General features: G+C 41.2%; 1 protein-coding gene across 3 annotated transcripts in view; it reads left to right on the plus strand.

Annotated features, from left to right (window-relative positions):
- The first annotated feature begins 565 nt into the window (after window positions 1-565).
- Window positions 566-21932, plus strand: part of MKLN1 (muskelin 1) — a 98527-nt gene continuing 77160 nt past the window's right edge. For 2 of the 3 annotated variants that reach the window (XM_055808980.1, XM_055808981.1), the window contains exons 1-2: window positions 566-693; window positions 15374-15443. In XM_055808980.1, the coding sequence (XP_055664955.1) occupies window positions 602-693; window positions 15374-15443 (162 nt within the window). In that variant the 5' untranslated portion in view covers window positions 566-601. Of the gene's footprint in view, window positions 694-12904; window positions 12931-15373; window positions 15444-21932 lie in introns of those variants that run through there. The other variant, XM_027778694.2, reaches the window with a different exon arrangement.

Consider the following 21932-nt stretch of genomic DNA (forward strand, 5'->3'; position numbering starts at 1 on the left):
GAGCACCTCCTTGATCTCTGAGCCCCACGGCCTAAGGCAGCTGCATGGGACGTCCACCTCAGCTCCACAGGGCATCTCCCTGACCCCACAGCAGCCCCACAGCCCACCTCAGCCCCATGGGGCATCCTTCTGAGCCCCACAGCCCACCTCAGCCCCATGAGGCAGCCCTCTGAGCCCCACAGGGTGAACCCCAAGCCCCATCTCAGCCCCACGGGGTATCCCACTGAGCCCCACAGGATATCTCCCCGAGTCCCACAGCCCACCTCAGCCCCACAGGGCATCCCTCTGAGCCCCACAAGACTTCTCGCTGACCCCACAGCAGCCCCACAGGGTGAACCCCGAGTCCCACAGCCCACCTCAGCCCCATGGGGCATCCCCCTGAACCCACAGCAGCTCCATGGGGTGACCCCTGAGCCCCATGGGGCCTCTCTCTGCCAATCCTACAGAGAAACGCAGCCCCGCAGCAGTACCCCCCGCTCCAAGGCATTCCACGCTCTAGGCCCCAACCCCCACCGGTCCCCTCCCGCGCGGCTCCTTTAAGAGCGCGGCCCCGCCCCCCGCGGGCGCTGCCGGGGCCGCGGCTGCCGCTGCTGACAACAAGATGGCGGCGGCGGGGCCGGTGGGCCCCGAGAGTCGGGTGTTGGGCTACACCCTGCACCGCTGGAGCAGCTTCTCCTCCACCTACTTGCCCGAGTGAGTCCCGGCCTCGGTCCCACCTCGGTCCCGGGCCGCCCGGTGCCGTGGCGAGCTGCCGGGCCTGCGCCGGGCCCGCGCCGGGGCCTGCGCGGGGAGGCCGCGGCGGGCGGCGCTGCGGTGGCGGCCGCGGCAGGGGACGCGAGGGGCGCGGGCCCGGCCGACGCCGTTGCGGGGTGCTGGAGCGCCCCGGGCTGGCCGGAGCCCCCGGCTGGGGGGGGTTGGTGAGGGGAGGCGCGGCGGCGGGGAGGCTGGTCTGTGTGGAGGAGGGGCTGGCCGGCGGGGCTTGGGGGGGAGGGGCGTGCGTGGGAAGGTCGGTGTAGCTGGGTGTGTGGGGGCTGTGTGTGCATGGGGGGGCTTGTAGAGCAGGGGGGTGGGGGGGGCTGCGTGTGCATCGGGGGGCTTGTGGAGCAGGGGGTGGGGGGGCTGCGTGTGCATCGGGGGGCTTGTGGAGCAGGGGGTGGGGGGGCTGCGTGTGCATCGGGGGGCTTGTGGAGCAGGGGGTGGGGGGGCTGCGTGTGCATCGGGGGGCTTGTGGAGCAGGGGGTGGGGGGGCTGCGTGTGCATCGGGGGGCTTGTGGAGCAGGGGGTGGGGGGGCTGCGTGTGCATCGGGGGGCTTGTGGAGCAGGGGGTGGGGGGGCTGCGTGTGCATCGGGGGGCTTGTGGAGCAGGGGGTGGGGGGGCTGCGTGTGCATCGGGGGGCTTGTGGAGCAGGGGGTGGGGGGGCTGCGTGTGCATCGGGGGGCTTGTGGAGCAGGGGGTGGGGGGGCTGCGTGTGCATCGGGGGGCTTGTGGAGCAGGGGGTGGGGCGGAGTTGAGCACCAGCACTGAGGTGGGGTGCTTGGGGGAGTGGTTGATGAACAGATCTGGGGGTGCTTTGTGTGGGGTGGAGGGCCTGGGCTGCAGGTTTGGGGGTGGGCGGGTGGGGGTGGGCTGTCTGCCAGGCTGTGGTCGGCTGGGGCTGGGCGGGGGGTGAGCAGCGGGGAGGGAATCACCGGCTGCGGGCAGGAGAGGGTGCATGTAAGGAGAAGCTGGCCTCAGATTTGGCGGAAAATGGGCACCGTGTGTGGGAGCAGCTGGTCACAGGTTCAGTGGGGAAGGGTAAGGAAACGTGCCCCGCTTCTCCCTGCCCTGCAGGTTTGGGTATGTCAGGTGCCTTTGGGCAGTGTGTTTTTTGGCAGCTAGGCATCCTCTTGTGCCCCTGACCTCTGAAACCCTGGCCTACCATCACTGTTGTGTGTGATTTTGGGGAAGGGGGTGATCTGCTGCCCTCACTTTCTGCTTTTAGGAATATGGAGTTTGGCAAAAGGAGACTGAAGCTTTTATTTACAGCCATCAGTTTGCAGTGCTGTACTAATGTGAACCCATGCTGAATGGGAGACTTGGCTGTATGGCAGTCCAGCTATGGCCTGTTAAATTTCTCTAGCTGCTGAAAGTCAAATTTGGAGTGACTATAATGTGGTCTAGGTGTGCTATTTTTGATACACCTTCTCAATAAGTTACCTTCAGCGTTGGGAGGTCGGGACGACGGTTAGGATTACGGTGCTTTGACACCTTAGTCATTGCAGGCTGTAGAGTCTTGTCTAATCACTGATTGTGCCAAATTTAATAACCTTTGATTGAAAAATCTTTGTCACCCTCTATCAACAAGTAACAGGCTTGCCCTGTTTGTTAATTATTAATGTAATGAATTATCTCTGCTTTCCAAAATGAAGTGAACCTTTAAAAAAAAAGCTTTTCTGACTCTGAGTTCCTAGTTGTTGTATCTTTCTGAATATTTGCTTTGTTAGATACTAAAAAGAACTGGATTCTTTTACTTAATTATCAACAAAGATTATTAAGTAGAATACTTTTACCTTTTTTGTCAAAAAGACTTGACTTTAAGGAGTCTCTTTCAGGTCTGTGTTCATGCTTGTAGTTATTTCTACCAGTGCTTCTGGCTTTCAACGTTGTATTAAAGCGGTGGTCCCTGAATAGAAGTTTGACAGTCCATTATTGATCTCACTGGTGCAATGTAAAAAGTTAATACCATTTTTCTCCTTGATATTCTTTTCCAAGGCTTCTGTTAGTCCTTTTTGCTACAGACTTGCGTGAGCAATTAATGTTCCCATGGTGTCTGCAGTGCTGCCCGAAGTCCTTAATGTCATTGCCTTCCATGATACAATTCCCTTTCCTATAGTAGGGCTGGTGTTTTACAAATGCATGACCTTGCATTCAGCTGTTCTTTAGAACGTTGCTTAGATGTGCTTATCATCAGTAAAAGCAATTTTAACGGCTTTTAAGCAGTGTTCAATAATACCAGTGCCGGGATTATTCTCTGGCATGTTGCCCTTGGGTTGAGGGATACTGGGCCTAGCACTTGTGTGCTCTCTTTTATGAAAGTTTTGGTTTTTACTTGCTGTGTGCTAACTTTTGATTCCCATGTTCTGGGAGAGAGCTTAAATGTGATCTGAAATGGAAAGGGGAGGCTTTGATCTGCAAAGGAGAAAATTTATAGAGGAATATATAGGAGTTTTTTTTGGGGGGGATGGGGTAAAGATTGAAAACTCTAAAATTGCTGGGATAGGAATGTAACATACTGCAGAATGAACATGCAGGTAGAACTAAAAGTTGTCTTATTATTTCATATATGGAACAGAATGATGTTTTCCTGGAAGGATATTGGGAATTCCGGTTATACTGTAGTTTAAACAAGTTTGCTAGTTTAACTAGGAAGAAACCACTTCAAGTGGAAGAGGGACTGCCATAATATGTGTAGGATTACACCACTTAATAATGTTGCTTGGTTTGGGGAGCTGTGGTATTGCATGCAGAGTGCTTCTGGAAGAGGAACACAGTAGGTTACCCATGATCTTTGTCAGCTAAGTATGATTTAAATGCACTTCTTAAGTAGTTGTATGGTTTTAAATGTAAAACAAACTTAAGAAATACAAGAGTTTCATCACTGCTGTGCAGGGAAGAAATTAGAAGTCTAGTAATTTACATTGCATCTGCTTTTGTGATGGTAAACAGATACTGAAACTCTTTAGAGTTTCTGAAATCAACTGATAACTTCTCCTTTTAATTTAAAAAAACCCAAACACCACCTCTAAAGTGTTTTTCAAAGACCTTTCTGGTCATGTTCTAGTTTAGGATCAGTAGTCTATTGAAAAACACCAGTTTTCTTTCAATGACAGAGAATTTTCTTCTGGTGAATGCCAGTGTCTTCTTCCCTGTTGCGTTTGGTGGTGGTACTAGGGGTTAGTTAGTGCTGGATCCAGTTTCTGGCTGTTTAACCACTGCTGCAGCTACCTGTGTGTTTGCAAAGACCTTTCCAAACTTTAAATGAAGATTGTCCTTGAATCTGCCAAAGAATAGTTCTGCTGTTTTTGAAACTGCTGGAGTTGTCCTCTGTTGGCTTGTAGCTACCAGCAGGAAGACTGACTTGGATATTTATTTTAAAAACCTCTGTGGGTAGAAGTGGAAGTTGGTCTAGTAATAGTGTCTAGTTCAGCTTGCTTTATAGGGAAGGTTGTGCCTTTGGGAAGAAAATTGGTCCAAGAGGAAATTTGTTCTTGAAACATCTGGTGTTTGCAGAGACTTTCAGCCTGTGCAGAGGCAACAGTGCATTGAGAGGCTTTGGCTTGTCCAACTTGGAAAATGTTCAACCCAGCATGTCGCCTGAGCCTTCTTCATCGGATCCTTTCCTTGTCTCTCCGCAGTTCCTTCCTGAAGGAATGGAACCTTGTGGGAGGCTGCTCCCCGATGTCTCACAAGGGACTGACTAGTCTAGGGATTCCCCCCCACCCACCAGTCTACACAAACAAGTACTGTCATCTTCTGACATACACTGAGAGGGAGAGAGGCCTGGACTTTTTTCCCCCTTTCTCCTCTGGCCTTCTGTAGACAGTGATGAGCTTAGTCACTTCTTTTTGGACAAGGAAGAAATAAACAATTTATAGAAGGTAATTTAATGAGGGTTGCAGCTTGGGTTTGTGTTTTTTTGTTGTGGTTTTTTTTTTTTTTTGTTTTTTGGGTTTTTTTTTTGTAGGAGAACCACAACCTATTGCTCTGCATTCTGAGAGAAGCATTTCATACCCTGATTTTTTTAATAGCCCATTTTTATACCTACTCCAGTTTGAACTGCCTGCTAATGTGAATCAGAAGTGGTGTGCTTTGGTGGTGGCAGTCAGGTACCCTTTTCTATTGCCAAATGCTAAATTGCCGTGTCCTAGGACCATGGTTTCTAGTGTCATGTTTCAAGAGTCATGATTGATGATGCCTTGTAGTTGGTTAATGCACTTGAGGCCTCATGTCACTGTTTTATACAGCTGAAATCCCACTTCAGAGACTAACAAGAGCTTTTTACTGTGTTATACTAGTCTTGAGGAAGTTTCATCCTGTTGCTCAGATTTCCAGAGGCATTCAGGTTTTCCTGTATGGTATCTCTATAGAGAAAGATCAGTATTTCCTAGATTTGACTTCAGGAATTTTATTGGTATTTTTTTCAATTATTTCTTGTGCTGGGGTCATTGTTAAGATTGTATAAAATAAAATTGGTTTCTTAGCTGATAATTAAATGTCACTAACAACCTACTCCTAATTGGTAGTCACTTTTTCATTGCAACCCATTTTTATCTGTTTCACTGTGGACTTGAGTTACTCTGCTTATTACAGGCTTTTCCAGTTTGACACCTTGTGTGGTAGTACATCAAATGCTGAAGGCTGGATGGCTCAGTTCTTTCTTTCCTAGAAAGCATAGTGGAACACAGAAAGAACCAGCTGATTTGTTAGGATAAACTTAAAATAATTGTGTGTGGTTTTGCTGGTTTTCTGTAACTGGGGGAGTAAACTAAGTGAAAGATACTTTGATAGTAAAATGAGACAAATGAGACTCGTAGACTTCCAAAGTGAGAATGCAAACTTTTTTTTTGCTTTTTAGTTAAGAGGATGTGACAGTAAGTTCCTGCCCAGTTTAACCAAACATCTGTTGTATTGTGCTTACTCTGAAACGAGATTTACTCTCCTATGATTTCAAATCTAAGGTATTAAAAGCATTGGTAAGAAGGTACTGAGAACATGTGTAAAACTTTTTGGGGTAAAGTCCATAAGGATTAGAAAAAAAACCAAACAAAACCCACAAAAACTGGAAAATAACCTGAATTCCAGCTGCCCTGTTCTTTGAGATTTCTTTAACAGGAAAAAACCCCACGTGTTTGTGACTAGTGAAATGTGATTTTCAGTTTCTCTTCCTACCACGTGAAACTGATGATTCAGATCTGTACCTTGTAGGTTCATAAATCTTGTTATAGATGCATCCAGGTCTTGAAGAATCTCATGTTCAAGTTGAGATCAGTCATGACTAATGACAAGGCTTGGTTTTTTTCTGTTCTGTTTTCTGATACCCAGCTGAGGAGGTGAAGATGCCTTCTGTTGAGGTCTCAGCAGTTGAAAGCTAGCTAAACCAGACCAAAGTGGTGGATTAGCGAAGTGTGCTTCAGAGCTTTTCTGGGAGGGTGAACTGTGCTCATCGTCCATATGCTAGAAATCTTAATGAGTCTGCTTGTGTCTCATGGCTTTGTAAATAACTTCAGTTACGTAGCAGTGATGATTTCTGTTCTAGGTGTAGAACTGCGGCTTTGTTTTTGTGGGTGTTTTTTTTCCCCACATAATAAGCATGAGTGTAGTTTTTGCAACTTAAATTGTCAGCATTTATAGCTTTATTTTAATGTAGTGAATTCAGTTTCCTTGTTCTAATTGCTTTGCCTTTAGATATGGGAAGATGAACAGGCATGCTGCTGGCTATCTGTAATTAAGTGTTTGTGATGTCTTTGCAATATTGATCAATACTTTTAACATTTACTAAAATGAGCTGGGAATGCAACTGACTTTTCCCCTCCGGTGAGCCCTGTGTATAGAAATCTTCTCAGTTCTGCTTGTCCTTTTCAGTGGAAAATACTTTTTTCCCCACTTGTTTGTGTGGATTTTCTGGATGTTTCTAGACAATCTCGTGTTCTGACAGGCATTTCCCCCCTTGTTTACATCACTTTTGTAGCCTGGGATTTTTCTCTGAAAGCTAAAAATTCAGTACTTAGCAAAATATTTCTGTAGAAAATAACCTGCAGATCAGTACATGAGTGTTAGGTGCTTCTCACGTGTCTGGTAAGCTGAAGTGATGAGAAAGAAAAAGGTTGGAGAGGTGGAGGGAGTGACAACAGTCACAAAATTTCAAGTTGTTCGTTCCTTATAGTGGCATCAGAAGTCTGGTAGCTCTTGCTTCCCAGGTAAAAGTACAAATGCTGTAGTATGAGAAGAAATTTCTTTTAATCTGCAGTTAAAATACAGTCATTATTTAAGAGATTAGATGGAATTTTACGCACTAGCAGAATGATGAAGGTGAAATGCTAATTGCTCTAGTTTCCTGGTGTGACTAACCTGGTGGAACCTGTATTATTCTGATGTTCAGCCTCTTCTGGGATGGCATTTTTGGGGAACATTAAAATTTAAAATTTTCATAGAGGTGTTAACATCATCAGATTATGGATCATTTGTCCTGTATGAGGTTTTATGTTCTTCAAGCTTAGTAGAGGTTTTCTAGCTCCTTAGTAATTACTTGCTTAAAGACTAAAAGACTATTTCAAACAGAGCATGTTTTCTTTGGGATAACTTGTTATTGCTCAGACAGCATGGACAGTCTGTTTTGATTTTTTTTTTTTTCATGGCAAAGAATATAGTTTCTTATTCTGCACCTTCATCTTCTTTTTAGCAGGTGGCTGTTAGAATGCGTGGTTAGGTTTATTGTCACCATTGATTTTATGATGTGATCATGAGTTTGTTGAGTTTAAGTGGTGTGTGCAGCATTGATTCAGTCAGTTACCTAGAGGTCAGCATGCTCCAAACTTCAGAAGTAAGCCAGTGCTTGACTAACTTCAATAGCACATTAATATAAATTTCTAAAACCAATGTAGTTTTGCTTTCTTGACCACGGCCTGTTGAATTTTGTGGGAATGTTGGACTGTAAGTTCAGCTGGGTCTGAATTCGATGATATACTAGTTACTGGAAGGGGAGGAGGGAGCACTGGAGATGTAGAGTGCTTGGTTACTTTAGATAGTTGCTATTTTAGCCATTACTTGAAACTCAGCATGCATAATCTTTGAGAGATTATTTCCTGGATCAATTTAAATCAAGGAGCACAACCATATATTTAAGTTAAGGATAGCAGCCTGCACGTCTGAATTTAAACTGCGAAAGCAAAATGGTTAATAGTGCTTGCTCCTCCTCTGCTGGTGAGTTTTGCAGTTCCTGGAAAGTGACATGATCTTGAAAAGGGAAAAACTGCACACTGGTCCTTTTGAGTTAGATGTTTTCCTCGGTTCTCTCTGCCTTTTCTCCCCAGCCTGATTGCTGGGCTCATAATGTCACTCTCAAGCTCTGGAAAAGTGCCTCAAAAACACTGAAATTTTGCTTAGGACATTACTTGTATTTTTCTTGAATGCTTTTCTGTAGGTACATACTTTAAGCAGCATTTGATCTTATTGTAATTACATACTAATTTCCTAGCCTATTCTACATTTGAAAGTTGTATTAGTAAATAGGTGCTCTTAACACAGTGTTAAAAGGGAAGAAGAAAAAAAATTAGATTAGGTAAATTGACCTGTAAGTCATGAATTGCTAAATGAATTCCCACCCTGCTCTTTCATGACAGTGTGCTATTGCTAACTTTCACATTTTGTCTCCTAAACCCCATGCTTTTTGGTAGAGTGTTTGGAAGCTGCCAAATACGAAAGTAGTGTTGGCTTGGGAACTGGTGTATTCTTTAGGGCCAAATATTTCTCACTTTGTAATGCACTTCCACAAATAACCAGTACTTAGCAACAGGCTGATATTTCTTCGTATTCCCAGGTCAATTTTTTGTCTTCTGAATTTTCTGAGCAGAGTTGCAGTGTTAGTGAGAGAACCTTAATTCTGAGGGCAAAGCTTAATGCAGTGAAGGTGGTCCACCTGGAACGAGGAGGCATTTTCTGTAGAGTTTTTGTGAAAAAGCTCCATACTGACGTTAGTTTGGGCACGAGGGAGCTTCAGTCTGTTTTGTTGAACATAGTCTGCTTTAAATTTCTGTACAGGCATTGGGTTCTTGGGTGAACTTTTTACTGAGTGTGAAGTTACTGTGCTGATGAATATAAAAATGTGTTTATGGGTTACATTAGGAATTTATATCTCTACATGTAATCACTTACTCTGTTTTTGTGGATTCCTCTGTTGAGCAGAAATACTACTAATATTCTGGCATGTAAAAGCATTGTTGCAATGCTGTGGAATCATGGAAGGCCTAAATCTACTTCCCGGACTTTGTAAAATTTTTCCATATATGTGTTAGTTAAAGAAGAATACTCCACCAAGCTTATGATGCTCCCAAAATACAGCATAGGAGATTTACAATAGATGTGTGCTAGACATCGCTTTCCTTTAATCTGCTTGTAAAGGGTCTGTCCCTTTCCAAGAAAATGCTTTTGGAATGAAGATTTGGTAAGTCAGTGGCTTTTCTGGTGACTGTTGGCCATAGAAATTCCTATTTACATACTAAGTTATTCATATACATAGGTTACATGCTATCTAAACTATTTTCCCAGAAGATGAGGATTTTTTAAAAAAATGAAAACTGGATATTGTTTAAAGTGGCCGTAGCTGTTGATGTCTTAAACTGGCAAATTTTACTGCAGTATTTTATCTGTTGGGTACAAATCCAGGAGGCTGAAGAATTTAATCTCTTTGCCTTTCCTTGAATATTGAAGGGTAGAATTTGTGCTATTCTTGTTATTTTTTTTACTAAGCCAGGGATTTATTTTTACTCTGAGAACCTCCTGGAACCTCACCTAGGCTAGGTTGCGTGCACATCATGTTGCTTGTGTTAGTACTTTGTGGACCACATAGAAGGATATTAGAAATCCAGCCTTTTGTCTTAGACATGTACAAATGAACACTGAATATGAAATAAGCAAAATAAATAGTTCCAGGTAATCTTATATTCACTAATATCAGTTAACTAAGATCACTGGCATTTTAAGTTATGTCTGTCTACTTTTTGAAAAGAAAGTTAAGTACAGTACATGGAAAAGACCTGTTTTTGTAATCTAACAATTTTTAAATTGAAACCAAAAGTCAGTGTGGGGAGAGAAGGAACCCTGGTAATTTTTAAGCCTAAAGGTTCAGCATCACTTACTACTTAAATTGCATCTAAACTATAATTCCTAAACATTAGGACAGTTAGAGTGGTAATTATCTGTGATGTGTGAAGTTACTGTGGTTACCAACATATGTGAACAAGCTGGACTTAATTTTATTTTTTCTCCAGTTTGCTTTTCTGTCTGTGCTAATACTGATGTTACTAACCTGGAGCTGGGAGCTCTTGCCTCTAAGGATTTGGGTTGCTCAGTGCTGTGATACAGTCAAAAGTTTAATCCGTGATTTAGGGTTGTTGAGTGTCACTGGAATAGAAGTTATTTACCAGGCTCTGATAACTTGCTGGGATTTCACTATACTGCTGCAGTTTTAAGTCAGTATTGGTAACATTTAATTCCTGGTGTGTCAGGAGGAAGCACTGATGAATCAAAAATAGCTTGTTTAAAGAAGTCTTAATTAGATGGGGGGAGTGAAAAAAACCAAACTTACTTATTAACCTGCATTACTGAAAATGTCTGCAACCGTGTCACTTTGTGTTTAAGCAGCAGTTTGCTTTTTAGTAAAGGCTTTTGTGTATCATTGGGCTGACAGGGATGAGAGGCAGCTTGGAAAAAAAAAGTAAACGGTTCATGGAAAGAAATAATTGAGACACTGATTTTAATGGAACTATTTCTAGACCAGAGCTAAGTGATACCTGTTTTGTTGGCCAGTACAGTCAGCTGTGATCTGATAAGTCTATTTCTGTAAGGTGATTTCTAAATCCATCAGTTTATTTTTGTATGCTGTACTTAGCTATTTTACTTTTGATAGAAGTAAATTTATAATACAATGGATGTTTGTGTGCAACTCTGCTGAGGAGATGGAAGCAAATTTGAGCAGTAAGTTGGCAAATCTTGAGACAGTATAGTATTTAAAATTGCACACTTGTGTATGTGTTTAACTCAAACTTTGTTTTACTAGGCAAGAGGTCCTCCTGTACATCCTAGCAGTGGGGTTAAGAAGTCCTGTGTTCTAAAAAAATGCAACCCCAAAAAAGAATCTTGTTTCTCAAATGTATCTGCAACACTGCATAATAATTGTTCATGTTTTATTGTGTCTCAACCAAGAAACTTTCTTGACTTCACACCAGTATGTCATTTTAAGCAGAGAACTTTTGCAATAGAAAGGAGAGAAACTTTAAAACAAAATGTAAAAGGCTTTCTTTGAACCACTTTAAGGGAGAGCCATAGGTGCACATGCCTTTATAAACTGCAGCCAGGTTTTGAAACCAGCATTAATTGTAGTGAGTTTGAGAGCTGCAGGAGAAAAAGTGTTCTAGTTCTTTCCAGATCTGTGGACTAGGGTTTTTTGGTGGTGGAGTTTTGGTTTGGTTTGGTGGTTTTTTTTTTTCCTTCCCCCCTCCTCCCCATCTGTTTTTCTTGGTTAAGACTGTGTGTACATTCCTGTGTCTAGGCTGGCCAAGACTATCTTGGTTGATGCTTTGTACTGGCTTGTGTGATGGTTTCCCATGTTTGAAATAGTTGACCCGCCACGTCTTGCAGTCCTCTGTAAAGTGGACTTAGTGGAATTTTTAATCAATGTATTCTAGCTGCTGTATTCTTGCTAGTCTGTCTTGGGAGGGTTGTAGGAAAAAAGAAAATAAATCATCATGCAGACAACCCCAAAGAAAGTATTTTGCCCATTTTCAGTCAGGCTGTGTTTTTGTAGCGCTTCAAATGCTTTTTACAGTGTAATGGTGTGGTACCTCAGCGGTTTTCTAGAAGAGCTGTGTCTGAGTTCCAAGTCCTCTTGGAGACGCATGTGCCCTTTTCTGCACAGCTGCTCTCTGAAGAGCAATTTGAATGTGCCAAGCAAAGCTAGTGTTTTGGATTTGTTTATTCTCAAGGACTTGTTCCTAAAGTTATGGATTTCTTTAATAGCAACTTCATGAAAATATTTAGGTTAGATGCAAATTACAGCAGCCTTAAACCTAATTTGCAGTGTATTTTGCAAAGTCATCTTATTTCTCCCTCCCCCCCGTGCTCCGAAGCAAAGAAGAAATTTCCCTTAGCGATTGTCATGCCTGAAACCACAGAGCTTTTTGCACAGAGAAGTCCTCTGGTTAATACCAAGCATGGAGACATCTCTGTAATTCCAGCTGAGATCAGCCAGCAGTTGGTACAGCGGATATGACGGTTTCTGGGTTGGTAAAAGGAAAAATTATCTACTTCCAGCACTTGCAAGACCAGTGTCTGCATGGGTAATAAAAATAAACTTCCACTGTGTTCTGCCAAGAGGTCTTTCTACGTAAAGCAGCCCAAACGATCCACTTCTCTTATTTAGCAATGGGAACACTTACAGTAAAGGCTTAGAGGCTAACAGCCGTGAAGGAAGCTAGGTTATGAATTTAAGGCACACCAGTACCACCTCTGGACATGTTACTGTTTGTGGTGCAAATAGAATGGCTCCTTCTGCTTAGCTTTTAGTGTGAGGTAGGGTTGCCCACGCAGTAGCAGTGGTACCACGACATGTAATTTTTTTTTTGAGTAGTGACTTTCCAGTGGGAGAGTGGTATTGGGAGTTCATGCCAGTATGAACCCCTTGTCCAGATCCAGCTGCTCATCTTTTTTTTTTTTCTCCTTTGGTGCTGGCACTAGTAGTAAGCTGAACTAGAGAACTGATCTGACTGAAGAAGTTATTTATGCTAATCTTTATTATAGCTGCTGGTGTAGGGAGGGGGAGGATGAGGCGCGAGTGGGTAGAATGGTCCCTCTTGGCAGCGTTGTAGATTTATGGTAGACTAGATCATGTATCTACAGTATATGATTATGAGTTGTCTCAAACTGCATTTAATGATTTGCTTTTTTTCACAGGAAAAGCTTTTGTAAAACTGTTTGCTACTTGGCATAGCTCAAAGGCTTAGAAATACCTTTTTTCACTGCCTTTTGAAAATTATGTGGAAAGTCATGGGGTTAATGGAATTTTTGCTTTTAAAGTTTCTCAGATTTTAAGTTACGTGTCTAACTGAAAAGCCTGCCTTCAGATACTGTGTAAGAGCTTTGTGATGCCCAGAAAAAGGGCTTTACATGGAAAAAAGGTATCTGTCATTAGGATATACATTTATTTAACTGTCTTATGACTGGTAGGATGCTTGAACTTCTCCAAGCCCATACATTTTCCTAAACCATTATGGTACATATGTACTTTGTACATATAGACTTCTGTATTCAATGTTTATTTAATAAATTAATAACCTGTGTATTTTGAAACATAACTCCAGTGACACTGCTATCTCGTATCTTTTAAATTTCTTTTTAGCCTTAATTTTGTGTGAGCTGCCTGTCCGTTTTTTCTCTCTGCAGAAGGGTTTTTGTCTTGTCTAGTACTGACTGAGGTCCTCTTTGGTTGTGTCAAGCTGATCTTTGACCTGGAGAAGCAAACAAACCTACTTCTAAAAATACAGTCTTTGGGATCTGTCCCAGTTAGAAAATGCCTCTTTCCAGCAGGGCATTATCTGACCACGTAACAGTGCCAATTCCTGCAAATGTTGCTCAATGTATGAAGAGCTTATCATCTAATGTTTAAACAAATGTAATAACATCATAAATAAAATTTATTCTGTAGGGTAAATTGTCATCTTGCATGCTAGTATAAAGTTTCATAAAGGAGAAAAGCCATACAGTGTTGTCTGGTTTTATCTGCCTTCGTGTCCCTTAAGTATTTAATGTAAGATACATATCTACTTCAAGTTTAGCATTTTTTTCTCTCTCTAGATATTAAAAGTTATTAAAAAATTAAGAAATATCCTTTTGCCTTGCCTGTGGTGTGGTATAGGAGACTGCAAGTATGAGTAGTCACAAGTATGTTTTGGTTTCTCTTGATGACTTAGCTTTGAGACTGACAACTTTTATTAGAAGTCTGCGTCTCATCAGTTCTCAGATTCTCCTGTTTGGTTTGATCGGTTCATTTCGTCCCCATTGTAATTAAAGAAGGAGCTAGGTTTCTTCTTGGAGTTGAGTGTCTTTGTGCTGCAAACGAGATGTTCTTAGTTGGATGTTTAATAATGCAGACCAATGGCTTGGTGTTTCCTGGTTTGATGAGGTTAGAGCAAGAGGGTAGTGCGTGTCGATATGCTGTTCTAATGTGTTTTCCTCACTGGGGATGTGTGAATAAACCAGCTGCAGGCTGGGGCTGGCGCTGCTGTGTTAACAAATGCCACGATGGGAGCTAGCTAAAAGGAGAGGGAACCTGAGCTTTGCTCCTGTGCGGTGTAAAAATCATGACATGTCTCTTTGTAAAGCCTACAGACGGACAGCCACTAGGCCAGCTTTCTAAAATGTCCATATTTTAAGGGGCCACCCTGGTGTAGTTCCTTGCTGCCTGCCTTGTTACAGCGCTGGACTGCTTGGATACCGTTGCTAGTGTGGTGATTTTGGTCTGCCCAATGTGGAAAGAGCGAGCTAATTTCTCTGTCTGTTAATGCTCAACCTCTGACTTAACCTCTTTCCCTCTGAGCTTTTATATGAGTGCTTTTTCCTCCAGTCCTTTATAGTAATCCAGATGCTCGTGTTCTTTTCCTCCTACACAGCAGATGGAGATGGCATAAGCCTTTTGATGACTACTTCCTTCTTTTTACATAAGTTTTACAAGCTGGCAATTTCATTACTTGGATGTGGTAGAGCTTTTGAGCCCTGTCCAGCAGGTGGTGCATCGTTACCTTGCCAATAATTAGATACATTTTAGGGATTTTTCTAAAAGTTAATAATCTAGGAGGTGACCTTTACTGCATGGTTATTGGAGAGGGGAAGGCAAATCCCTCACATGACTGTCAGGATGAACCTGTTCCGTTTTAGCCAAAAAAACTGTTCTGAATTTGTTAATTCCCTAAATGCTGTGCTATTCTGAACTGTAAGCAAGCAACTCGGAGGTAGTTTTACTGGTTGAATAGTTGAACTTCTGCTTTCTTGAGCTACAAGCCAACACCACCACCCATGAATAACACTTGCTAAAGTTTGGCATGAGTTAGGTGGTCACCTTCCATGCTCTAAGAAGGCTGCAGTAGGTTAGCAGTTTACTCTTTCCCTTCCAGTATCACCTGTCTAGTAAAGGACCGTCTTTGCCTTGCTAACTCTTTTACTGCTCATTGTTTTAACTTTCTTGAAAAGTTCTTACCCCATTGAGATGAATGAGGCTGGTTTTTTCCACTTTGTTGTGGGCTTGGGCCTATGTAAATTCATCTGTTACAGATTTATTTCACAATTGAATTTTTTTTAAATTTTGCAACTTGGAACTCCGTTTCACAACCACAAGGCTGGGAGGAGTATTTTGATGGGTCCTGTAAAAGGGTGATGTAGACAATTTTTAATAAAATAGGGGGAGAACCTTAGTCTCTCCCTAGGAGTTGAGGTTATTATTATTATTATTATTAGGTTGTTATTAGCATGAGAATGTTAATGATCTGCATGTATGACAGACCTTAATGGAGATGTAAACTACAATGTGGCAGTTACTTAAATTACTTCTGGCTTCTCATTTTTTAGGAATATCTTGGTGGATAAGCCCAATGATCAGTCCTCGAGATGGTCTTCAGAAAGCAATTATCCTCCCCAGGTAAGCATTTTAATCTCTGCAACTGTATAGCAGTGTTGTACAACTTCATATACATGGGAATTTGTTGGTTGTGGTTTTTTTTTTTTTAACGTAGGCTGCTACTGTTTGTATTGACAGCCTTTATAAACTACCTTCTCTCAGTAAAATGTAGGTTGTTGGTATGTTAGGTACTTACATTTCCAACTATTTGTTTGTGATCATTCAAGAAATGCTTTTTTGTAGGGGAAGTTTTGTGTTTCATCGTTGACGATTGTGGTTGTACTGGAAATAATCTAACCTTATGGTCAGATTAAGCTACTAATGAGGCATGCAGGTCCCCCTTTGTCAGCACTACTGGAAACTGTTGTAGATTGCTGGCCTTGAATCCCAGATCTAAGGAGCTTGTATTTGTTACTCCTCATAGCACATTTAGAAATGTAAACTCTGTTTAAAGAGGCATCAATGTTGCCTCTTCCCCTGGTTAAGAACCTTTTGAAAATGACTTATTGATTTTTAGCATTTAATTTGCTTTTTCACTATTAATTGGATTGTTAGATTATGCAGAAAAAATATACTTATCCTTTTACTGATTATTTTTTTTTTTCAATAAATGTGTTATTCTTCTTTATGCTAGATCTATACCTTATTACTCTGGTATGTTTGATGAGCTTCTATGTCTCCTCTGCTCGTTTTGAATTCTTTTGTTTAAAACACTGATACACAGCAGAGTATATAGTATATCTCTCATGTAAAGTTCTGCTTGTCTACTTTTTTAATCCAAATATTCCTCATGAGCTAAGTCTTACAGAATTTTTGTCTAGGTAAATCTTGCTACTTTTCTTTGAAAGGGTGTTAGAAATCTATAGTCTAGGCTGGCAGCTCTCTGTAGCAGTGCGTCATCTCATGGAACTGAAAGGCTTTTATCTTGATTTTCACCAGTGATCTATACTGTTGCGTCTGTAAAAGTGATTTTTCTTCTTGGGTTTTTTTTTTGAGAGGGAAACTATCCTGTTTGTTCCATTAACATGTTTCATAAACCTGCTTGTGAAGACTAATAATTTTGATCCTCTTGATGCCTCTGTGCATCTACTGCTTTTATAATTAGATTATTTTTTTTTGTACTTGTATGTTTTGATAAACAGCATAGGAATTAAATCCATAGCCTGAAGCAGTTTTAGTCTATCTAGGAACTATCGATTGCAGGGTAATGGGTATTGAGCATGTATTGTATCACAGTCTGTGCCATCCTTTACTTCCTTTTGTGCAGGCAATCCATGTTTTTCTTAGGGCTCTCTCATTCACAAGGCAAGGTTGGCTTCTGGTATAGCTTTGGACTGTTTTTTTTTCACCTGAGGTGCTCTTAATGGTTGCTAAAAGTTGCTCTTTAATTTTCTGAGCCATCCTGAATATTTTGTGCTTTTAAAAACCTGATTGTGGAATGGGAATGCATCTATTGTGACTGGATGCTTTGGAACATTCCCAGCCTGTGTTTAAAGCTCACAAGCAGTGATAGAAATTATGTTCAGGCATGTAGATTAAGCAGGGAATAATTAGAGTAGTAGACTTCTGTCCAAACCATGTGAACTTGTTAAAGAGATGTCTTCTGACAATTTTTATGTGTAGTAGTCATGGCCTGAATGAAGATGCTGTTGCAGAGCTACTGAATCCAACCCTGGAGAATTGTGCACTGCCCCACATGCTAAGCAAGTCATTTAAACCAAACTTTTTGATAGGAGAGAGAGGAGTTACCATTATCATGTATCTACGTATATATCTCATCTATATATCTTGTAGCTGATCTTTAAGGTCCCTCCCAACCCAAACCATTCTGTAATTTGATGATGCGTAGGAGGTATCCAGATTTGAGGTCCTATTTGACTTGACTTTGTAGTGGTGACTGAGATTGTCTATAAATATCACAGAATAAAACTCAAACGCTGTCTTGCTGAAGCCAGCAGAAAACCTGGCTGCCTAAGTGGAAAAGGCCATTCTTTTGGATTCCTCTTGCTTGAACCTCTGCATGCAATAGTGAGAATACAAGATGCTGCATAGTTGCTCATGTATTCAGCAAGCAGAGTCCTGGGTGCTGAGTAAGAGAGATGATGTATTTGCAGTGTCTCTAATATGTACTGTAGCTAATTCTCATGCTTCTAACCTGAGTGTTTAATTACTCATGTAAAGCATTTTTTACAGTGTAACTTCTCTGTTGAAAAATTAACTGGAAAGAGAGAATAGGGAATTAAAATTTGCAAAAGAGGCCTGTGTGCAGAGAATGCAGTTCTTATTTCTGTCTATATAGTGAGAAACAGTTGCAAATTGTGTTGTCTCATACTTGACAAAAGAACTGCAGATTTGGTTGCATTTTGCTCAAAATGGCTAGTTCTTGTACCTTGCCGTTGAAAGACTGTCACATTTTAATGCAGGTAAAACTTCTATACAGGTTTCCTGCTTCCTCGTTCCTGCAGATGGCTGAAGTTCTTCAGCTGAATTGTTAGCTTGGAAAACTTCAGTTGAAATAGTGGATGACTGAATTACAAGTGGTGAGAAGTTGAGGAGAAATCACTTGCTTTATGTTAGGAGTTGGGCAATTTGTATTCCAAAAAACGATGATATATACACATGACTCAATCCCTAGAATAGATACCATTATTCCTATGGAAAATGAAGTTGCAAAGCATTTTATTGCTTGTGTGTCGACATCACTTCATTTAAAAATTGGTTGCTTTTGAGGTGACGCACTTGTTAAAATGTGTGGGTGGCTATAATAGTCCAGGACAGGAAATGAACTAAAACTCAGTAAAATAAAGCTTCCCTTGTTTACAACTGTTAGCTGAAACTAGGGCTAAGATACAACACGAGGACTAATGTCAGTCATGCTCACTGGAACGTGCCATGAGATATTTTAATAAGTTCTGCATGTCCTAATCACTGGTGTTTGTCTCGGAGTGCCTTGCCTTAATGTAAGGGTTTAGTTAATTCCCTTATGAGGTGGTGGTGCTGCTATGCTGGCTCAAAGACAAAAATACGAGCGAGTCCCTGAACATTGATTTATTTTCTTTTTCCTTGTGGAGCGAAACAAAACCTGTCCAGCCACCTTTCCTTTCAGAGCATTCCTCTTGCCAGGGTAGGTGTGAATCGGAACACTGGTAAAAAGCCGAGGCTGTGTTCAGTAGCTCAGTGAAGACTGATGCTTTGTGAGAAATTTTTTGGAGTCCTTATTAAACCCTTTTGAAAAGGGAGAGAAAATGAAAGTGGAAGTCTAGACACTTGAAATACTGCCACGTGACTATATTTAGTAAAAGGTTTTCTTAGTATTATGGGTATGGTAGAGTTAAATAATTCTTGTGGCCATGAGAGCTACCAGTTGGTTATGAATGAGTGCCAGTGAAAGGAAATACATATGACAGCTGTTTTTCTGTTTATTAAACTAGATATCTTACTTGACTCTTGAAATAGAATGACCCAGAAATTACATATTCAATAACAAACCTGTTATGTAGTAACCTATTCAGGCAGAAGAGGACCGATTGTTCTATTTTTAAACTAGTTTAGGCTTACATAGGAAGTGTGAAGCAATAATGCTGAAGACAACGGCCCTGTCGTAAATGCTCGTGCTGATGGCTCCAGTGATGGTCTAACTTGGAAGACTGCAGGCAGAACAACATTTAATTCCTCTGAGTGGCTTGATTAATCATGTGTAGAACAAAGGATAGATTTTTATTTAGCCACAAGCTTAATCACAAAAGTAATGGGTAGGTTTGTGTAGTGGGCAAGAGCAGCCCCTTGTAAATACATACATAAATATATAAAATAAAAATTATATTTTGTTATTTTGACATGCTAATACTCCCTAATAAAAAATGCTCCAGGAGAAATGGTTAAAAAGAAAGAAAATAATAAAATACTATGTGATTCAAATTGCACATGCAGCTTGTTTAGTGCAGTTTGGAATCTGGTTCAGGGTATTTGATGTGGAGATGTTAATTTTGGACAGCTGAAAAGCCGATGTATGAAGTTAGTAGCACTGTCCAAACAATTTGGTTTTTTGTTTTGCATGGGAAGAGCAGTTTTTCTCTCTTGATTTCCATCCTGCTGTGTAGATTGTATCAGGAACTAATTTAAAGCATATTAATAACATTTACACTCAGTTGTGTGATGCAGAAGCATGCGTATGGTTGTCATCAAATTGTAGCACAGACCAGAGCTTCAATAAAGTTTGGAATTTGCTGCAGCTCCCAATGTGACAGGGCTGGATTTACTTTTTTGGGTGCACCGTAACAAGCTGTTGAGGTGCTGAAGTGCCATGCATGACTTACTCTACTTTTTGTGTGTCTTCACTTATAAATGTGTTTACTTGTAAACAAGGAGTCTTACCCTTCTCATATTTTTTAGCATCTTTTTTGTAAGTGTTGTAATTTGAGGCTTAACAATTAGGCTGAGGTTTTTGCGCGCTTATGCCAATTAGTGTTGCCATGCTTCTAATGAACAAACACTTCAGTTTATAATTTGGAGTTTTTGAATACTTCATGAATATTTGGACATTAAATGTACCGATGTTGTGTTTGGCAATAGGATGGAAAAGTGTTAAATATGTTATCTGTTTTGTCTGAAATCTCATAGACTTGTTCTTTCCACATTGATTGAATCACTTGATCTTATGTACGCTTCTATCAAATCACTCAAAGCTATAGAGAATAGTCTGTCACATCTAAAATCCTGGTAGCAGTCCAAAAATATTCATGCAGCCAGCTGTTTGCAGCTCTTAAGGTAATATCTTTTCTCAACACCAGTGAGGTTTGTAGCCTGTACCCACAATGGCAGCAGTGTCTGTTTGTGTATAAAACCAAAAAGTACATCTACGTATGCCTTTTTTTAATATGTATATATGTGTGTATATGCATTAAAAAAAATAGAAAAAAGCATACATTAGGTACCGGTATTGGGCCACAGGATTTAAAGCAAACCTGTCTTTTGTTTCCATATCAGTCGGCAGATAAATTCGCAGAAAGGTTGTGTTTACTGTTTGTGCTTCTATTTTCTGTAGTGTTTGCCTGACCCAGCAGGTGATGGGATGTGTGGAAGCAGGAAGGAGGGCTGCAGAGCTCCTTCCCTATTCGCAGGTTTAAGAAATCACTGCTAGCCATGTAGAGTAATTGCCATGCCTTGCTCCCTTCTATGCATGTATGCCAAGATAAGGGATTTAACTGCAGTCCTGGTTTTCTCTTCCTTAACTTAGGGTAAGAATTGAATAATGCAGGGTGATGTTTGTGCCGAGCTTTTGCACATCTTGTGTGGTACTTGAGAAGGTTTGTCTTCATGACCCAAGCGTTAGGTTTGTGTAATTCCAGCAAGATTAAGAATTGCAGTTGCTGATGCTGATAGTGCTAGCTTCACTTTTTCAGCTTCAGGAGAAATCTGCAGGGGAGATATGATGGTGTAGGAGGAGTTCTTAAGATATTGTTATGTACTGTCTGTTCTGCATGGGAATTTTGGCAGCAGGCTGTGCCATGTATCAAGTACTGCCTTGCTCGTTACAGGGCCATCCTTTTGCTAATCACTTTATTTTCCCTATTCTAGAAAATCTTTCTTTCTGTACGGAACTTTGTTTTTTCTAAAGTTTTGGAAGTACTTTGAAACAAAAAGCATGGCTTACTCTTAGTTAAATTAACATTAAGTTCTGATATTTAGTTGGGTGGTGTTTGTCACAAAACTAGAACTTTTTCGTCAAAAAAAAATAATACCTGTAAAAGCACCAAAACATTCTTCTGTTGTACCTTAGCAGTGCTGATACTGGTTTATTTTCTTTGTTCTGAAAAATTTGGAGTTGCTGGAAGCATCTTTGGCAGTAAATCCTCATTATTCTATTGGGTACCTATCCAGTCTACATTCTAATCCATGATATGTACCAGTATTTCTTTTAAGCTGTTTTTAGTGAGAACCAGCCATTGAGATCAGATTTATCCTAGTGCTCTCTAGAATGTCAGTACTGCTCCTACATTGAGAATTAGTTGCTTTATAGGGCAATGACAGAAAGACTGAGAAGTAACTGGATGGGAAAATTTGTTTTGTTTCTGACCCAAAAGATACACTTCTAAGGTAACATTATCCTGCTGATTGAGCTGTTTAGCACAAGCAGTGTGATGCCCATGGCACTTTATGGGGAGATACTATTCTCTACTGAGGAACCGTAGGAAGCAGCCAGATGCATGCAGATACTCTACTTGAAGTCGATGAAAGACTCCAAATAGGGGGTCATGTCTGGCTTGGCAGTGCTGCTTCTCAGAGGAAAGGGCCACCAGCAGTGCCTGCAGTGGAAGGTGTCCTACAGCGCCTTGCTTATCGCCTTATACTGTAGCCTTGCTCACAGGGTTTTGTAATAAAATCCAGCATGATGAGTAATTGTGATTCTGCACTTTGTCTCCTTTCTCTGTTATGTACTGCTTATTTCTCAGAAGTTAGGGAAGAGAATTTAATGCATCGTTTTCACATATAAAACTTGACAAATTCTTC

This window comes from Falco peregrinus, chromosome 6, assembly GCF_023634155.1.
Source record: "Falco peregrinus isolate bFalPer1 chromosome 6, bFalPer1.pri, whole genome shotgun sequence".
In the NCBI taxonomy this organism is placed as follows: Eukaryota; Metazoa; Chordata; class Aves; order Falconiformes; family Falconidae; genus Falco; species Falco peregrinus.